This window comes from Grammomys surdaster, unplaced genomic scaffold (genome assembly GCF_004785775.1).
Source record: "Grammomys surdaster isolate TR1022 unplaced genomic scaffold, NIH_TR_1.0 125690, whole genome shotgun sequence".
NCBI lineage: Eukaryota > Metazoa > Chordata > Mammalia > Rodentia > Muridae > Grammomys > Grammomys surdaster.
Window position 1 is genome coordinate 1,796,159 of NW_021620526.1, and position 16,419 is coordinate 1,812,577.

The following is a 16,419-nucleotide window of genomic DNA, read 5'->3' on the forward strand; positions in this document are numbered from 1 at the left end:
TGTTTTCAAATGATATGATCTTACATATAGAAACTCCCAAAGCTATTTGTATACTAAATAAACTCACTAAAGTTGCAGCATATAAAAACAGCATACAAAAATGTGACATTGTTAAATACTAATGGTGAATTATTTGAAGTAGAAATCAAGAAACAAATCCATATTCAGTAGATTAAAAAAGTTAACTACACTCAAATTTAACTAAAGACATGAAAGTCCTCTGTCATGAAACATTTTAAACATTGATGACAGAAACTGAATAGGAAAAAATTAAATGACTTTTTTGTTTATAGATTGAAAGAGTCAATGTTGTAAAAATGTCTACAGAAAGTCATTTAGATCCAATGTACATTTATCAAAATACAGGTGGTATGTAATATTGATAGAATTAGCAAAAACAATTCTAAAGTTTGTATGGAGTCACCCAAACCTACAAATACCTACAGCTATCTTGATCAAAAAGAACAAAGCAGAAGGGCTTTGAGCTAAAAAGTTGCAGTAATTAAAGCAGTAAAACAATAAACACATAAACCAAACAGAATAGAAACTATCAAAAAACTGTCTGTCTATCTATCATCTATCTATCTATCTATCTATCTATCTATCTATCTATCTATCTATCTATCTAATTATCTATTTATCATCTGTCATGGCTACCTACTTACCTACCTGTTTGTTTATGTCTTACTGATTTCCAACAATAGTGGTAAGAATATACATTGGGAAAAAAAACAGTCTTTTCAATAAATGGAATTAGGAAAACTGGGTATCTACCTACAAAAAATGCAGGCAAATCCCCAAGTTTCCAGAGTTATGAAAATCTAATTCAAAATGTATTAAAGTCTTAAGTGGGGCCTGGGGACAAAGCTCAATTGTTGGATTGCTTAACACTCAGCCCTGAATTCCATCCCTGACAATGTAGAAACTGGGCATGAGCTCATAAATTTGTAATCTTTACACTTGGGAGGTACAGAAAGAGGAGGAGCAGAAATTCAAGGTCATCTTTGGTTACATATTGAGTTAGTGGCCAGCTCAAAAATTATAAAGGGCTTGTGTATAAGACTTGAAATTGTGTAACTATGAGAATAAACATAAGGAGTTTCAGAAAACTAGATTTGAACAAAGATTTTTGGAGGAAAGGATCTAAAAGGAAAAGCCAGACAAATAGTTTTAAAACAGCTTCAATGCAGCAAAGGATCAAACAGTATGCATATGAGAAAATGTTCCATCTGATATGGCATTGAACTTGAAAAACTCAACAGAGGCAAAACAAAACAACAAAGTTTTTGATAAAAAAAAAGACAAACAGGACACTTATCTAAATAGACTAGTCTCCTGTCAGCATACACTTCCTGACATCCACATCAGCATCTAACTTTGGTGACTGCACATGGGATGGATACCCAGGTGGAACAGGAGCCTGATATAGCTGTCTCCTTAGAAGTCTGCCAGAGTCTGACATATTCAGAGGCAGATGCTCACAGCTAATCATTGAGCTGATCATGGGGTTCCCAATGGAGGAGTTAGAGTGAAGACCATTGGAGCTGAAAGGGTTTGCGACCCCATGAGGAGAGCAACAATACCAACCAACCACAGCTCCCAGGGTCTAAACCACCAGCCTGGGAGCACTTAGGGAGGGATCCAGGGCTCCAGCTGTATATGTAGGAGAGGATGGCCCTGTTGGGCATAGGTGGGAGAGGAAGTCCTTGGTCCCATGAAGGCGGGATGCTCCAGTGTGGAGGAATTTGTGGGTGGGGAGGTGTGTGGGTGGGGGCACATCCTGATAGAAGCAGGAGGAGAGGGGATGGGATAGAGGGTTTCTGGGTGTGTGTGGGGAGAATGGGGAAAGGGGCTCACATCTGTAATGTAAATAAAAAACACTTTCCAAGAATTAGCTGTGTAGAAGAGACATCTGCACTCCTACGTTATTGTAGCATCATACACAATAGTGTCCATCATCAGACAAATAGGTAAAGAAAATATGGTACACATCTGTATAGTTTCAGCCAGAAAAAGAATGAAAGCCTGTCATTCGTGGCAATGTGGGTGGCAATGCAGATTATGCTAACTGAAATAAGACAGGCCCAGGATGACAAATACTCCATAGTCTTGCTTATACATGGAATCTCAAAGGGATGATCTCATAGAAATGAGAGTAAAATGGTAGTCATCCAAGGCTGGGGATTGTAAGGCTGAGGAGAGATCAGGAAAGGTTTATTGGTAGTTAGAATTTGTCCTGATATAGGAGCCCTAAGGTGTCCTTCAAGATGTTTTCACCTCTTTACATGATGTAATTTGTTATGTTGCAATTCTAAAACCATGTTTTTAAAATCATTACAAAATTCTAGATTTTTAAAGATCAAAATTGGAAGGGCCATGAACTTTTTCACCCTAGAAGTTTTCAAAGTGGGAGCCTTGGAACACAGTTAGCAGCATTCCTTGGAAATACACTGAAAACTGAGATTCTCAGGTCCAAGACTGTCCTATGGAATCAGAAATTCTAGATGTGGGATCTAGTCATATTTTAATGAATTCTGGAGAGTTCACCCTCAAAGGAGATTGGACCTTAGAGAAGCAAGACATACTTGATTCTGTTCAACAGGGCATGGAGTGGGGTTTGGGGTCCAGTTATGGTTCAATGATGGGCCAGTGTTGTTTTTCAATTCTATATTTCCGTATCAGAGAATTGTTATTTTTTGTTTATATTTCTATCCTTCCTCTATTCATATGAGCTTGGAAATTAAGAGTCCTTGGAAAACAAGGAGACATACATAGGACCAGTTCTCAGGACAGTATATCCTTAGTGTTTCTCAATTGGAGACTAAGCCCAAAGGGCTTCAAGGTCCATAGGATTGAGGATTTGAGAAAGTGAGAGCATGACAACAATGAATGCCCCTGGAAGGCCTCCAAGACTGACTGCAGCAGCCTGTGCTCTTGGTGGCCTAGTAAACATCAAAGGCATCATCCTGCCTTCTCCAGGTAACTCTACTCTTTGTCATTCCTGTGGCCCTACCCACTAGCCTCGTGTCTTTTAAATTTTGGGGAGGAACCTGAGCTTATCCAAGATTCTAGAGATGGAACATTTCAGTTTTGTTGTCAGAAATCACTATAGTGTATATATTATCCTTTTTAGCCAATAAGCCCTTGAGGTTCAGGGACTTCTGGGAAAAAAGTTTCCTTGTTCTTCTGACATAGAAAGTGGAAGCAGTTTTTTGAACGGGGAGTGGGGTAGAGGAGTGGCAGGAGGAAGCTGGCAGCCTCTGGAATTGCTGATAGCTGCAGTGTGCCCACAAGGGGGAGCTAGCTGTAGGATGAGAGAAGGATGAAACAACAGTCACTTTCTGGTGACAGGGTTATGCTGATGATTTAAAGTGTCCCAAAGTCACCCAACAGCTACACTTTCCCTTGTAGGAGTCAGTAAGATCTGTTTTAAATTAATTTATTGTTGTTTAAATAAGTGTGAACTGGATTCTCTGCTACCAGTAATTGATTATATTTTGATAGATCACCTAGCCTGACTCCTCAGATTTCTGAGTTTATACGGTCTGGTCTATGCTTCTACCCTTGGGTTAAAGAACCTTATATGTTTCCCATCCAAGTACCAACTAGGCCCAACTTTGCTTTGCTTCCAAGATCAGATGAGACAGGACACATTTGGGGAAATATGACTACATACAAGAACACCATATTTTTTATGATGAAGCCCAAGGCCTGCACAACCTTGTTCAGCCTTGAGTCATGTTTCTCTATACCTAGATCAGATCTTTTAAAGAGAAGTGTAACATACCTGCAATGGCCACCATACTTCAGCAAACATACCCAAGTACAGATCAAATATCACCATCTTGGGTTCTTCACTTTGAATAGCAATAATGTATATAGGAGAACATTAAAGGTCTGGATCATACTCAGTTCTGATATAAACTTCAACATTTCCTTTGTGGCGTTTTGTGAGGAAAATAATTGATCCAAACTGGAATTTATCTATAGAAAACAGGCAATGTTAGCTCCTAAGAGCAATTATTGAAACCAAAATCCATGAATTTTAAAATCCTTTGAAAAGTTCAATAACATACTAGAAAGTCAGGATTTGATTTCAAGGATGATAACTGAACAAAAGGCTACAAAAGGTCTTTCTGAGGAATCAGATGATAATTCTAGAGCAATCACAAGGGTTTATTCCATTTTTCTAGTCCTTTGTCCAGTATTGCACCAAATACTTTACCTACTTGGAGAGTAGAGAAGATACGAATAAAATACAGACTTACAGACAAATGCTTGCTCTTTCTCTCCCTTCCTCTCTCTCTCTCTCTGTCTCTTTGTCTCTGTCTCTGTCTCTCTCTCTCTCTCTGGGTGGGTGGTGGTGGGTATTATGGGTTGGAATTGGCAAGGACAATTTGAGAAAGCCACATGGGAGAAGTGGCTGCTACCCTAGGGTGAGGTAAGAACAAAGCAGATGCCTGAGAAAGAATGGAGGGCATGGGGAATCTCTAGTTCTCTTCTCCACAGCACCTAATGTGTCTCAGAGTATTTTGTTTGTTCTTATGTATCCATACCCACCCAGAGGGTCTAGTGCCCTGTACTTAGGTCAGATGCAAGCAGCCAGGATAGTGGTAAAGTATTCACGGCGGAGACTCAGTAGAAATATCTCAGTTGTCTTCAAACCTCTGAAAGACTTGGAAACCTCAGAGAAACCATGGAACTAAACTTTCAATCGGCTGATCAATTTCAGGATATCATAATTTGTGTTAAATTGTTCATGGAAGATGAACCTAAACTCTATAGTAAATATCACCCTATGTAGGTCTAACAAGTCACAGTCTGGGGCGTGGAGCAGGATCTTTGTGGAGACTTGTAAATTTCTCAAGGCCATGCCATGACTTAAAATATACTAATATAATTTTATTAACAGTTGAGCCCTTAGTTATAATCTTATCATTTCTAGTGTGGCATAATTGCAGAGCTGGGGAAAGCAGCACACTTCCCACAAGCATCTGAGAAAAGAGCTAGGTAGGACAGATTTAGATGACTCTGAACCTCCATGAATCCAAAGAGAATTTCTATGGTTTAAGCCATTTCAACCCAATTTTACTTCTTTGATCTGTATTGTTCTAAATATAGCAATTAATGAGAAATAATGGAATTCAGGCCCATTACTGAGCATGGAGATAAGGAAAGGTAACTCTTTGTGACATATTTGCCATAAAAAAGTTACCAAATTAAAAAAAATAATAATGCTAATAAAAACAATTAGAAATCTTGTTGTTAAATGACCAAAATAAATGAGTACAAAAACTCAACAACAAAAACACAAGTTTTCCACAGTAAAAATAAACATGTTGTTATTTTAATCCTGTGGTATGAGCTTGCTATTGTTTGAATACTAAATGTCTCTCAAGGGACCTTGAGGTAGCAGTCTGAACACCAGCACGTGGTACAATGGCAGAGGTGGTGAAACTGTTAGGAGGTAGGGCCTAAGGGGAGGAAGTTAGATCATTGGGGGTGTGTCCTTGACCCTTGGTGGGGGAATATTGGATTCCTCTGACTCTTTGTGCTTCTTTGCTTCCCAGGTGCTATGAGCTGAAGAGATTTGATTAAATAGGTGTTCCCCACCATGGTGTTCTGTCTTAGCACAGACTCTAAGTCAAGGGGTCTAGCATACTGTGGACTGAAAACTGTGAGTCAAAATAAATTCTTTCTTCTTACAAAGTTATTATCTCAGGCATCTTGTAAAAGTGACAGAAATCTGACTAACACAAAGCTTTTTCAAATGCAACCAAACCAATATCATTCTTTTTCTTAGTGTGTGGAGTATGGGGTATATGTAGTCCAAATTGACCTTTAATTTTGTGATCCTCCTGCCTCAGTCTCAGTGCTAGGATTACACATGCCCCCATGCTCAGCATAGCTAAATGCTCTTACTAACTTGCATTTTAAGCCTAAAAAAGAAAGAACATATGCCAAGTAGTCTTTAAATCATGTTCACTTGCTTCTGTGCTAGTCAGAAACAAATAGCAGTTATCTATGCTCCATGTAAATGGAGACCACTCACATCTCCTAAGCGGCAGTTGACTGGTTTGTACCAGAAGGATTAGTGCCACCTTTGAGTGGTATGAATAAATCTTAGTAAAAACAAACAGTAAAACAAGCGACTTGAATTCCTAAGCTAGCTGTCTTCAAGATTTTTCTTATCATGTGTGACTGTCACTGTGGTATGTGAAATGGCAGCCAGAAGTCTTGTTTTGTCCTTATAAACTTCATTAACAACAGTGATAGCAGCAGCAACAGAACACCCTGTGCAAAGTACCATGGGAAGCATGACACTGTATTTGTTGGAAATTGAAGAGAGAGACAGATATTCAGACATTGCACAAATGCTGTAGAAGTACAAGAAATACAACTAGCTCACAAAGGTGCACTACAGGAAGGCAGTGTCCTACATGAGGTGTCGAAGATATTTCCTCTATTGAACACGAAAACAGCTGGGTCCATCAAGCTCCTATGTCTTGAAAGCTGACAGCTTCTATCAAAAATTATCCAAACCAACCACACAAATAGTCTTAAGAACTTAACATTCTGTGAACCTAGCAGATGCCACTCAGTCACTGGTTCATTCCCTCCACCCCACATTCTTACACTTATATAAAGGGTCATACTCTTTTTGTTTGTGGCTAATATTCAAAGCTAGGTAAGATATTTTCCTGCAGCTGAGGGGTAATATTTAGTGAGGCCACAAATAAGACACAAATAACTCTTAAAAAGTGGGCATCACCAAACCCCAAGAGGTCAGAACTAAAAGTTCTGCGTGCATCAACAGCAGGTGTGCCAACTTTATATGAGTCATTTGAACAATTATCAAAGGCTCTTGTTTCTTCAAAGGCTCTTGTTTCTTACTTTGTGTGCCAATGTCAAGGTCTTAGGGCCTGTCCTCATTGTAGTGTTCTAACCTTTGCCAGAACTCTATTCCAAAGCCCTGAACTTTCTCATAGAAAGTCAATTCTAGATGGCAAGTCACCTGTATCCTGATTAGCACCTGTATTATCCAGAAAACTGTCAGCTTTTCTGGTGTTTTCAGACATGTGGATACCCAGAGAGCAGATAAAGCAAATAGGGCTTCTCATCCTATTCAAAAGCAGCAATGATGCCTATTCCTATTTAAGTCATTTCCTTGCATGTCCAATGTTGCCATTTCTCTAAAATTCCCAGAGAATAACAATCATATTGTTTAATTTCCTGGGAAATTTATTGCTATGCACTGGGTATGTGCAGCAACTCAGTTTTGTGTGGTTAGCTTACATGTGCTCACTAAGTGATAAGGAGACATCCACTCACTTCAGTTCCTAAGCAGAAAAAATGGATAGCCAGATTGATGCTATTTTGATACTGCACATTAATAATACCAGAAAAGATTACTGTTGATTAGTGAAGGATTAACACATGTTTTAAAACTGAATTGTTTCCCTTTCTGTTTTGTTGTTTTGAGACAACATCTATGTGTCACTTGGGACACAGAAATGTGTTGTTAGGTGATTTCATCATGCTGGGAACCTCATTGAGTGTTCTTATACAAATCTACGTGATACATAAAGGTCAATCACTCTACTGTGGCATCATGATACAATCAGGGGACTCAGTAAACAAGATAGATGAGCAATTGCTAACATAACATGGCAATTGTTCTCTAGTAAACTTATTTTTATAAGTGGAAAGAGCATACTCAAACACAAAAGTATAGGAAATACAAAAACCTAGGAACATGGCCATTTTTTTCACAGAATAAACATGAAGTATTGAGTACACAATTACAAGTGTTCTTTTATTGTACTGGCAGTGAAGTCAGCTTGATTACCTCAGCATCACTACAATAATGTAATGCATTTTGGCAGAATGGCTATGACATCACCAGATGATAGGACTTTCTCAGTTACATTATAATCTTAGAGAAACCCAATTGTGCATCCAGTCTATGTTGACAGAAACATTGTGTGCTACCTAACTGTATGTGGCATAGCATCAACTATCTCAACCTTTTAAATTCTACAGTCCCATAGCATGGTGTTTTTCAATGGAGTGTTGCAGCTGTTATTGTCTGCAGAAATTTGAAACCCACATCTTTTCTCTTTGTGAGTCTATGCTGTATATTTTCTGATGTAACACACAATTTCCTTGGTTCAACCAACAGCTAAACAGGATCCCTGCTGTCTACTTGTTATCTTAGGACCTGCTATCTATGTGGGCATCAGGAGCAGTAATATCCCCAAACAAGATCGATGTGAGAAATTCCCCCAAATTTCAAAGTCTTTGGATGCTCAAGTCATTTGAATAAAAATGGTAGTATTTCCATAGATCCTCTACATATCCTCTTATAGTTTAAATCATGTCTATATTACTTACAATATGAAATACAAATGCAAATAATCATGCTATATTGTTTCCAAAATAATGATGAGAAAAATGTATGTGTTCAGAATACACAGATTTTTTTCCAAATACTTTTGATTCATCATTGGTTTAACCTGAGAATTTGAAGCTTGCAAGTATTCAGGACTGACTTGTCTATTCTGCTGCTTGCTTCAAGCTCAGAAGCAGTCAAGTCAGAGCACACAAAACTTTCTAAAAGCAGATCGAAGTTATGTGCTCTGCAAATCTCTAAGGGACATGGTCTAAAGGTACAATAGACTCAGGTAAGGTGTCCATACACTTGTGATTTATGATCCTGGTAGATCTTAAAAGGGGAAGCTTTAAGGTGGGACATCATTCTCAATACTCAGAAACTCAAAAGGAAACTTGGGGGAAAATAATAACATTGATTCTTAGTGCTAAGTTTTGAGCATTGTTTCATTTCCTGTCAATCCAGAGTGGTTAAAACACAGCTGCTCAACATTGAGGTGTCAGTGATCGTTCCCTTAAAATGTATGTCACAGTGTGCCTAACACATATGTCTTTTCTTACAGTAGCCTCCTAAAATATTTGCCCCAAACTAAATAAATTTGCAGCTCAGTTAAGATAGAAAGGAAAAATGAAGTGTGACAGTGTGATTATATTAGGTACAAAATAAGAGTGCTCACTGAGGAAAACATGTCCATGTCTGGTAGAGAAGATGCGTGAAGGTCAAGCCTCATCTCTGATCAGTGGTCCTTTGAAACATGACATGTGTTCCCCTTCCCCATTTCCTTCTTTAGTTGTCAAATGACTTCCAAAAGGCAGCCCAGTGCTTGCTCCCAAAGGCCTCTGCTTTTACATTTCATCAGAACAAACCTTTGAAATGAAGTCTATGCTACCCCTCACCGGAATTAGGAAAAGAGAAAACATGAAGAAACTTGCCTGTGAATATGTCAGGCAGTGTCACCCTCCCCACCTCCCACTTAATGAGAAAAAAAAAAGTAGCAAAGCAAGTGAGAGGATTTGGAAGCCCAAGGTGACAGGTCCTTCTTCTACAAGTGGTGCAACTGGTTTGATGGGAGTTAAGTTCAGTAAGTTAAAGGTCACTGTAAAAATGCTAATGAATGATTCTGAGAACAGGAGAAGGTTCAGTTCCATCTCTCCTGACTGAAGTCTAAAATGGGCTAATGTAGTTGTCATTGCAGAAGGAATTCTCTGAACCTCACTCATCATTTTTGCTTTCATTAGGAGGCTGTAATCTGAATGCAGTACTTAGAGCTCCTGCACCACTAAGCATGAAGTCCAACCCAAAGTAATTTCAGGCACCACAGACATTCTATTTTAAGGCTCTGAAGGTGTGAAGAGGTGAAGAAGAGAGATAGACAAGGAGAGGTGATACATGTGCTGTACTTAATCCCTATGGGTTCTGGGCCAGCGTAAAGATGGGGGTGTATGGGTGTGACCTTTACTTTCCCTTTTGTGTACACACTCTCAGACCTATGTGTCAGGTTGAGGATCTGGTTTCCAAGTGACAAGTGGCCCCAGCAAGCTGCTGTAATCACAACCTTAGCCCCTCCTCCTGCCTACCTGAAGTCATCCTGGAGTCACATTTGTCATTCAGCATTTACATTTGTTAGAACTTCAGCCATCTATGCCTAGAAATAAGTGGACTTGGCCTTGAGTCCAACCCTTTGGCACTGTTGGGAAGCTTGGGGCCAAGGTCCTTGCTCTATGTATTCTCCTTTCAGTCCTGGCCCATGGGTGCCCCAGTGTCTCAGGGAAGGCAGATAACACTGATGTCCCTTCATACTTGCTAGAAACCCACTGCTTCCTAAGCTAAGAGGACATATGACTTCTTGTTGAGTATATAATTCAGAGTTGATCCAGCAAGAAATTAATCCAGTCTTCTCCTAGGGGAACTGGAATCCCTTTTCCCTCTGCTCAAACTTTGTCAAACTCATGTGCTTTTGGTGTATTTCCCTGTAGCCACTCTCTTCCCGCCCTGTGCCTTGCAGCCTGCCTCAAGGATCAGATTCCAGGACTTTCTGTTCTTAGTCCAACTGGCTGCCATCCACATCCCTGCTCTTCATGTAGTCTCAGTATTGTCCATGCAGATCTACATGAGGCAGCAAAGCACAGGTGCAGAAGGCACTGTGGCTGGAGACCATCTCTTGTTAGCCCCATAATTGCACAGCATCACTTCCATCTCCTGAACAGACTTGTTTTCCTCTTTGGGAGTAAGTGTGAGTTCCATTCTTCAGTGACTGATGGTGAAATTTTACTAAGTCCTAACCTTGACTGCCAATCTGGGTCTCACCAAATTAAAAAGCTTCTGCACAGCACAGGAAATGATTATCAAGGTGAAGAGACACACAGAAGAGTGAAAGAAAATCTGTGCCACCTATTCATCTGACATGGGATTAACATCCAAAATATGTAAATAGGTGAAAAGACTAAACAAGAAGAGCAAATAATCCAATTAATAATGGAAATGAACTGAGCAGTTTTCAAATGAAATACAAATAGCCAAGGAATACAGGAAAAGATGTTTAGTCTGTTTAGCCATCAGGGAAATGCAAATCAAAACTACATTCAGATACCATCTTATCCCCAGTAAAAATTACAGTCATCAGGAAAACAAACAAACAAACAAACAAACAAGATACAGTAAGTTCTAGCAAAGATAGGGGACAGATATACCCTACACCCTGTAGGAGTGCAAATTAGTGTCACCACTACGGAAATAATTATGATGGTTCCTCAATAAATTAAAAGTAGATCTTCCAGGCTGATGAAGCACTTGCTTACCACATGTAATCCCCTGGGTTAAATCCCCAGCACCATAGAAAAAGTCAGCAAAATCTAGAAATTCTGTGATTTTGCCATATCATTTCTGGGCTTATACACTGAAGTATTAAAGTCAATATACAAGAGATACCTGTATATCCATTTTTATCATGACACTATTCACAATAACCAAGACATGGAATTAGCTTAGGTGCCCAACAACATATGAATGGATAAACAAAAGGGGGTTATGCACAGTGGAATATTATTCAGCTATGAGAAAGAATGAAATCACTCCATTTGCCAGAAAACAGTTATAACTGGTGATCCTCTTGTTAAGTGGTATATGAAAGACTCAGAAATACAAACATTACATTTTTTTTCTCATAGGCAGAATCTAGAAAAAAGGTGATGAAAGTATAAGGATTATTAGGGAAAAGGAATGGATCAGTGATATTGGAGGTGGGGCTAAGTGAAGATCATGAAGACAGGTGAATATGATCAAAATATGTGCAAGTATGACCACATCACAATGACATCTATTATTTTGTAGAATTAATATATGCTAAGAGCAAGATAGCACACATTAAAATTTTTTTTTCAGGGGAATTTCTCACCTAAGAATTCTAGCTCCTTATCTTTTACTGTAATTTGAAGTCAAAATAGCTCTAAAGGACAACTTCATATTGTGAATTTGGGATCAGTTTTTATTTGTAGGGAAAATTTTACCTGGACTCAAATTTTCATATTTCTCCACTGGAGGGGGTAGTAGCATATTTGATATTTCTGCTGCATTGTATTTCTCAAGTCTCAAATGTTCACTATGGGACTCTCACTTGCTCACAGGGGTTTTAGATCTCAGGTCAAGGCTCATACTGGTCCTGTGTGAGTGTACTCTGGTTCAGAGCAGCTTATCTCTTTTCTTCCTCAGTTCTCTATGGGATAGGGTCTTCTCAGTTCTGTATTTTTTGGCTTAGGTTCTGAGGGTTTAGGAAATTTTGCTTCTGGCCCTGGCTCATGCAACATCAAGCACTGCTTTGGATTGGAACTTCAACTCTGTGTGGATCCAGTACACTCTCTTGACTTGTCACACTGAACTGATATCCTGAAGACAGGTGGCATTTGCTTTGTAGCTTAAATGGAAGAAATGGTCTACATAAAATTTATTATTTATTCTCCTGGTAAAAAGTAATCTGTTCAGTTGAGAAATACAGGAAAATTAACCCTATAGGCAGCTAGAGTGGGCATTTCTGCTTACTTAACAGTTTGTTTCTCATCTTACATTAAAAGAAAAAAAATACTTTCAGAAACTGAGCTCCAGATTCACATGCATTTCCAGTCTTCCCACAATAACAATGACCATAGAGGGGAAAGGCCATAGGCTAATGAATACCATGTCATCAAGTGACCATTGCTTCTACAGACTCAGCCTGGCTGGGCATTTTGTTTCCCTGCTGCTAAAGTGAGAATCATGCACTTCCAACCTTTGGCACGTCCATCTGCTCTTCCACAAGGATACCACAGTTTGCTTCAACAACTATCCTCTTTCTTTTCTTCTCAAGAAGAGTAACCAAGCTGTTTTGAGCCCTTACAGTTGTGGTGCATTTGGGCTGGAAGGATGTTTGTGAACAGAGCACTGGAGATGGCCTAGAGCAGGAGCATAAGAGTGCTCAGAAATCTGGAACAGGGTACTTACAAGGTAAACATGACCCTTGACTATCTCCACTGAGCCTAGACCGAAAGACCCCACAAGTTATATAAGGCTCATAACTCCTGGCACCACATGGTAGAGACATGGTTGAAGGGAGATTGGCTCACATTCTATCCTGACCTATCTCTTGATTTGGAGGACCATGTCTTAAAACCTTAGAGGACATATTTGAGGGCTCACATTCAACAGTTAGGCAGTGACAGAAAGTCCTTTTTGCTTGACTTTATTCAAAGAACTTTAGATGTCATATCTCACTTCATCCTTCATCAGCTACTACTTCTCCATTTTGTGGAAGAGGAAATGGGTAAAAAGGGAAAGTAGGAACAGAACATTCTGGAGGCAGTGCCCCATTCATGGGAATATAAGCATAGGGTCTGTAGCCAGATGCTTGGCTGCCTGTTTTGCTGTGTGACTGTGGACCACTCTGCTGACTTCTCTGTGCTCTTCTCAACATTGACTGGAACAATAAAATCTCCTACCTCTGAGGATTAAGAGAGGAGACAGGTGAGTAAAGAATTCCATGCCTGACCTATGGATCTATACGTGGCTGTGAAGACAGCTCATAGTAGAATGCTGTTATCCCCATAGGGAGCCTAACCTATCTATGAGGGGGTATTTGGAACCTTTTATGCATTCCCAATCTGTGGAGGGCATGGTTGCTTGGTTTTTCCTTTTAAACACCTTCCCCAATCCCACCTTAGTGATTAGCTAGTCATAATTTTCATGACCTCAATCATTAAACATTTCCCCCTAAGCCATCTGAGCTGGCTCTGTGGCAATACAGTCAGACTACAAACACATCCCATTGCAGATAAGAACAAAACAAAGTGGCTCACAAGATTAGATGGTGGCACATGTCCATGAGTGCTAGTGAGAGAGTTCCACTGCTGATGCTGGTGCTCCAGCCAGAGAGCCGTAGAAGTCCACGCACAGCGATGGCAACAGCCCTATAATGACATCAAACCACAGTGCTCCTGAGCCACAGGCAAGGGCTCAAGCCCCCAGGTAGTTGCCCTGTCCTGCCTACTGGGTCTGTCTTCATGCCACTCACCCTAGCTAGCCACCAGCCACCCCTTCAGGAGTTCTCTATGCTGCATGCACCCATCAGACAGTCAATTCCATGGGATTAGGTACTGTTTGGTTGGGCTCCATGAAACTTAGGTGTGGAGTCTACTTCCAGAAAGCTGTCATATACACCCTTGAAAAGGTCAGCTCCTGAAATGTGCTTCTCTGCCCAAGCACTCTATGACCTTCTTCCCTTTGACTTCTCTCCAGAACAGTGGCCCACTAGAAAGTGGAAGCCCCAGGTCAGTCTGGACAACACTTCCTGGAGGCATGCTGTCTGAGCTTGAAGAAGCTACAGAATTTAGGCAGGAGAGAAATGGAAGAGAAATCCTGGCACAGGAACCAGCAGGGACAAAGGCCAAGAACTCTGAGCACTTCAAGGTTATGGAATGAAGTGCAAGGCAGAAACTCATAAGTTATGTCTGGACAAGTATATGGAGCCAGGTTCTAGCCCTCTAGGAACACCTGATCATGTGGGAAACACCATCAGGACAGCATTCTAGCAAGGCCCTTATTAAAGCAAAGGGTGACTTATTGGAATACTTGTTAAGGATCAACTATATCAGCTCATATGAAGAACTGATGAATGTAAGAAACATCATGACTGAACGTATGCTACAGGAAGATTGAGCCCTGCCTCCTGATAGCCAATCTTCCTGAAATTCCTTGTGACTGACATCTGGATGATAACATAGACTGTATTTTAAAGCTTCCTGGCATTCTTTCCCATACCTACTCTCACCCTTGTATCTATCTGGCATGTTTCCCATCCACTTGAATGAAGCTAAGCTGCCATGTTCTTTGATACTCGATGAAGAAGCCTCTGGCCAAAACTAGTTCATGAGGTCCCAGCAAAGAGCCTCTTCCTATTAACCATGCCATGAGTGAGTATGGAAGAAGCTCCTACCCCGTGGAACTTGAAGATAACAGTGATTTTCTGAGAGACTCTGGTCAAGAAGAACCAACTAAGCCATGATTCCTGACACACAGAGCCTGTGAGCCAATATATGCATATGGTTTGGAGTTGACACTTTTGGGTAATTTATTATACAGTGATAGATAATTAATACAGGCAAGGATCAGAGCAAAGAAAAGTGGGAACTACAATAGACACCACCAAGGAAAACCAATTGTGTCTCATGATTCAAAAGATTGTAGGTAATGAGGGAATGTAAGAAAAAGTAGTTTCAAGGAAAGAAAGATTTTGGAATAAGACTTTCTGACTTTAATCTCCTGTTCAGACCTTTGCTAACTGTGTGACACTGGGCAAGTAATTAAAACTTTCTGAGCCTCAGATACTTCTTTTGTAAAATGGAGATGATGACAGTAACTACTGTAGGGGTGTCTGTATTTTTTTTTCCTTTTAGAACCTGCCTCAGTACCTAGCATAGTGACAAAGGACATGCTGAGATTGCTCAGCACAGGTTGTTGGGGCATTTCTAGAAGGCTTAGTGTTCAGTTTAATACCAGCATGGACAAGATCCAAATGCTTCAATGTGACTTGCTTACATTCTTCAAAGCATTTGTGTGTGGCTCAGTCCAAGGGAAACTATCTACATCTGTAGAAGTCTGACTTATTCTGTCTAACTCCTTCCCCTGGGCAAAGATTATGGGTGAAGCTTTCTTCCCAGGAGTACTAAGTGAGCTGATAAGGCCATGGACCCATAATTTTGGCCTCATGAACACTACTTAGCTATGTGCAATTAGCTGACTTACATGGGCTTTTCCAGGGTCAAATTTGACCTCGGTGAGGATAATAGCCTGGATTTGCCTGCCAAAGCCAGGTTTGTATAACATCTCACATAGTTCTCATTTCCCAAAGGAACACTACAAGATAGGAGATGGCCTTACCTGTCCAGGTAGAGCAGGCATTGAATCAGAGGCCATCATGCGCGGAAAGCGCTGGGGTTGCTGCATTATCTGCTGTAGAAGAAATGAAGACTGGTCAGGTTGCTGCTGCTGCTGCTGCTGCTGTTGCTGCTGCTGTTGCTGATGGTGCTGTTGATTATGCTGCTGCTGTTGATGCTGCTGCTGTTGATGATGGTGCTGTTGATGATGATGCTGTTGATGATGATGCTGTTGATGATGATGCTGTTGGTGATGATGCTGTTGGTGATGATGCTGTTGATGCTGCTGCTGGAGTTGCAAAGTGGCAGTGGCAGTGGAGGAGGCAGTAGCAGAAGGAGCATGTGCTGGTGTTGCCTGAGGCAGGTAGTGGAGCAAAGATGACTGCCTGGAGTGGGTAAGCATGGAGGCCATCTTCTGGGGGCTTGGCTCAGAAACAAAATGTGACAAGGGCTTGGTGTTGCTGAATGTAAAGGGCTCAGGTGCTTCTGGACTGGAACTTGTCAGGCCCTGCTGCATGATCATACTCAAGGTTTTAGGTTGCTGGCTGCTGGTCATAGGCTTAAAGATGGAGTTTGCCGCCTGCTGCTGCTGCTGCTGCTGCTGCTGCTGCTGCTGCTGCTGCTGCT

General features: G+C 40.6%; 1 protein-coding gene across 2 annotated transcripts in view; it reads right to left on the minus strand.

The window, feature by feature from the left end:
- Window positions 1-16,419, minus strand: part of LOC114639266 (mastermind-like domain-containing protein 1) — a 56,757-nt gene that overhangs the window by 20,501 nt on the left and 19,837 nt on the right. Inside the window, exons 3-4 of one of the 2 annotated variants that reach the window (XM_028788018.1) lie at window positions 15,797-16,419; window positions 13,717-13,827 (exon numbers count right to left, since the gene is read on the minus strand). The exon at window positions 15,797-16,419 is cut by the window's right edge and continues 1,381 nt beyond it. In XM_028788018.1, the coding sequence (XP_028643851.1) occupies window positions 13,717-13,827; window positions 15,797-16,419 (734 nt within the window). The remainder of the gene's footprint in view (window positions 1-13,716; window positions 13,828-15,796) is intronic. The other variant, XM_028788019.1, reaches the window with a different exon arrangement.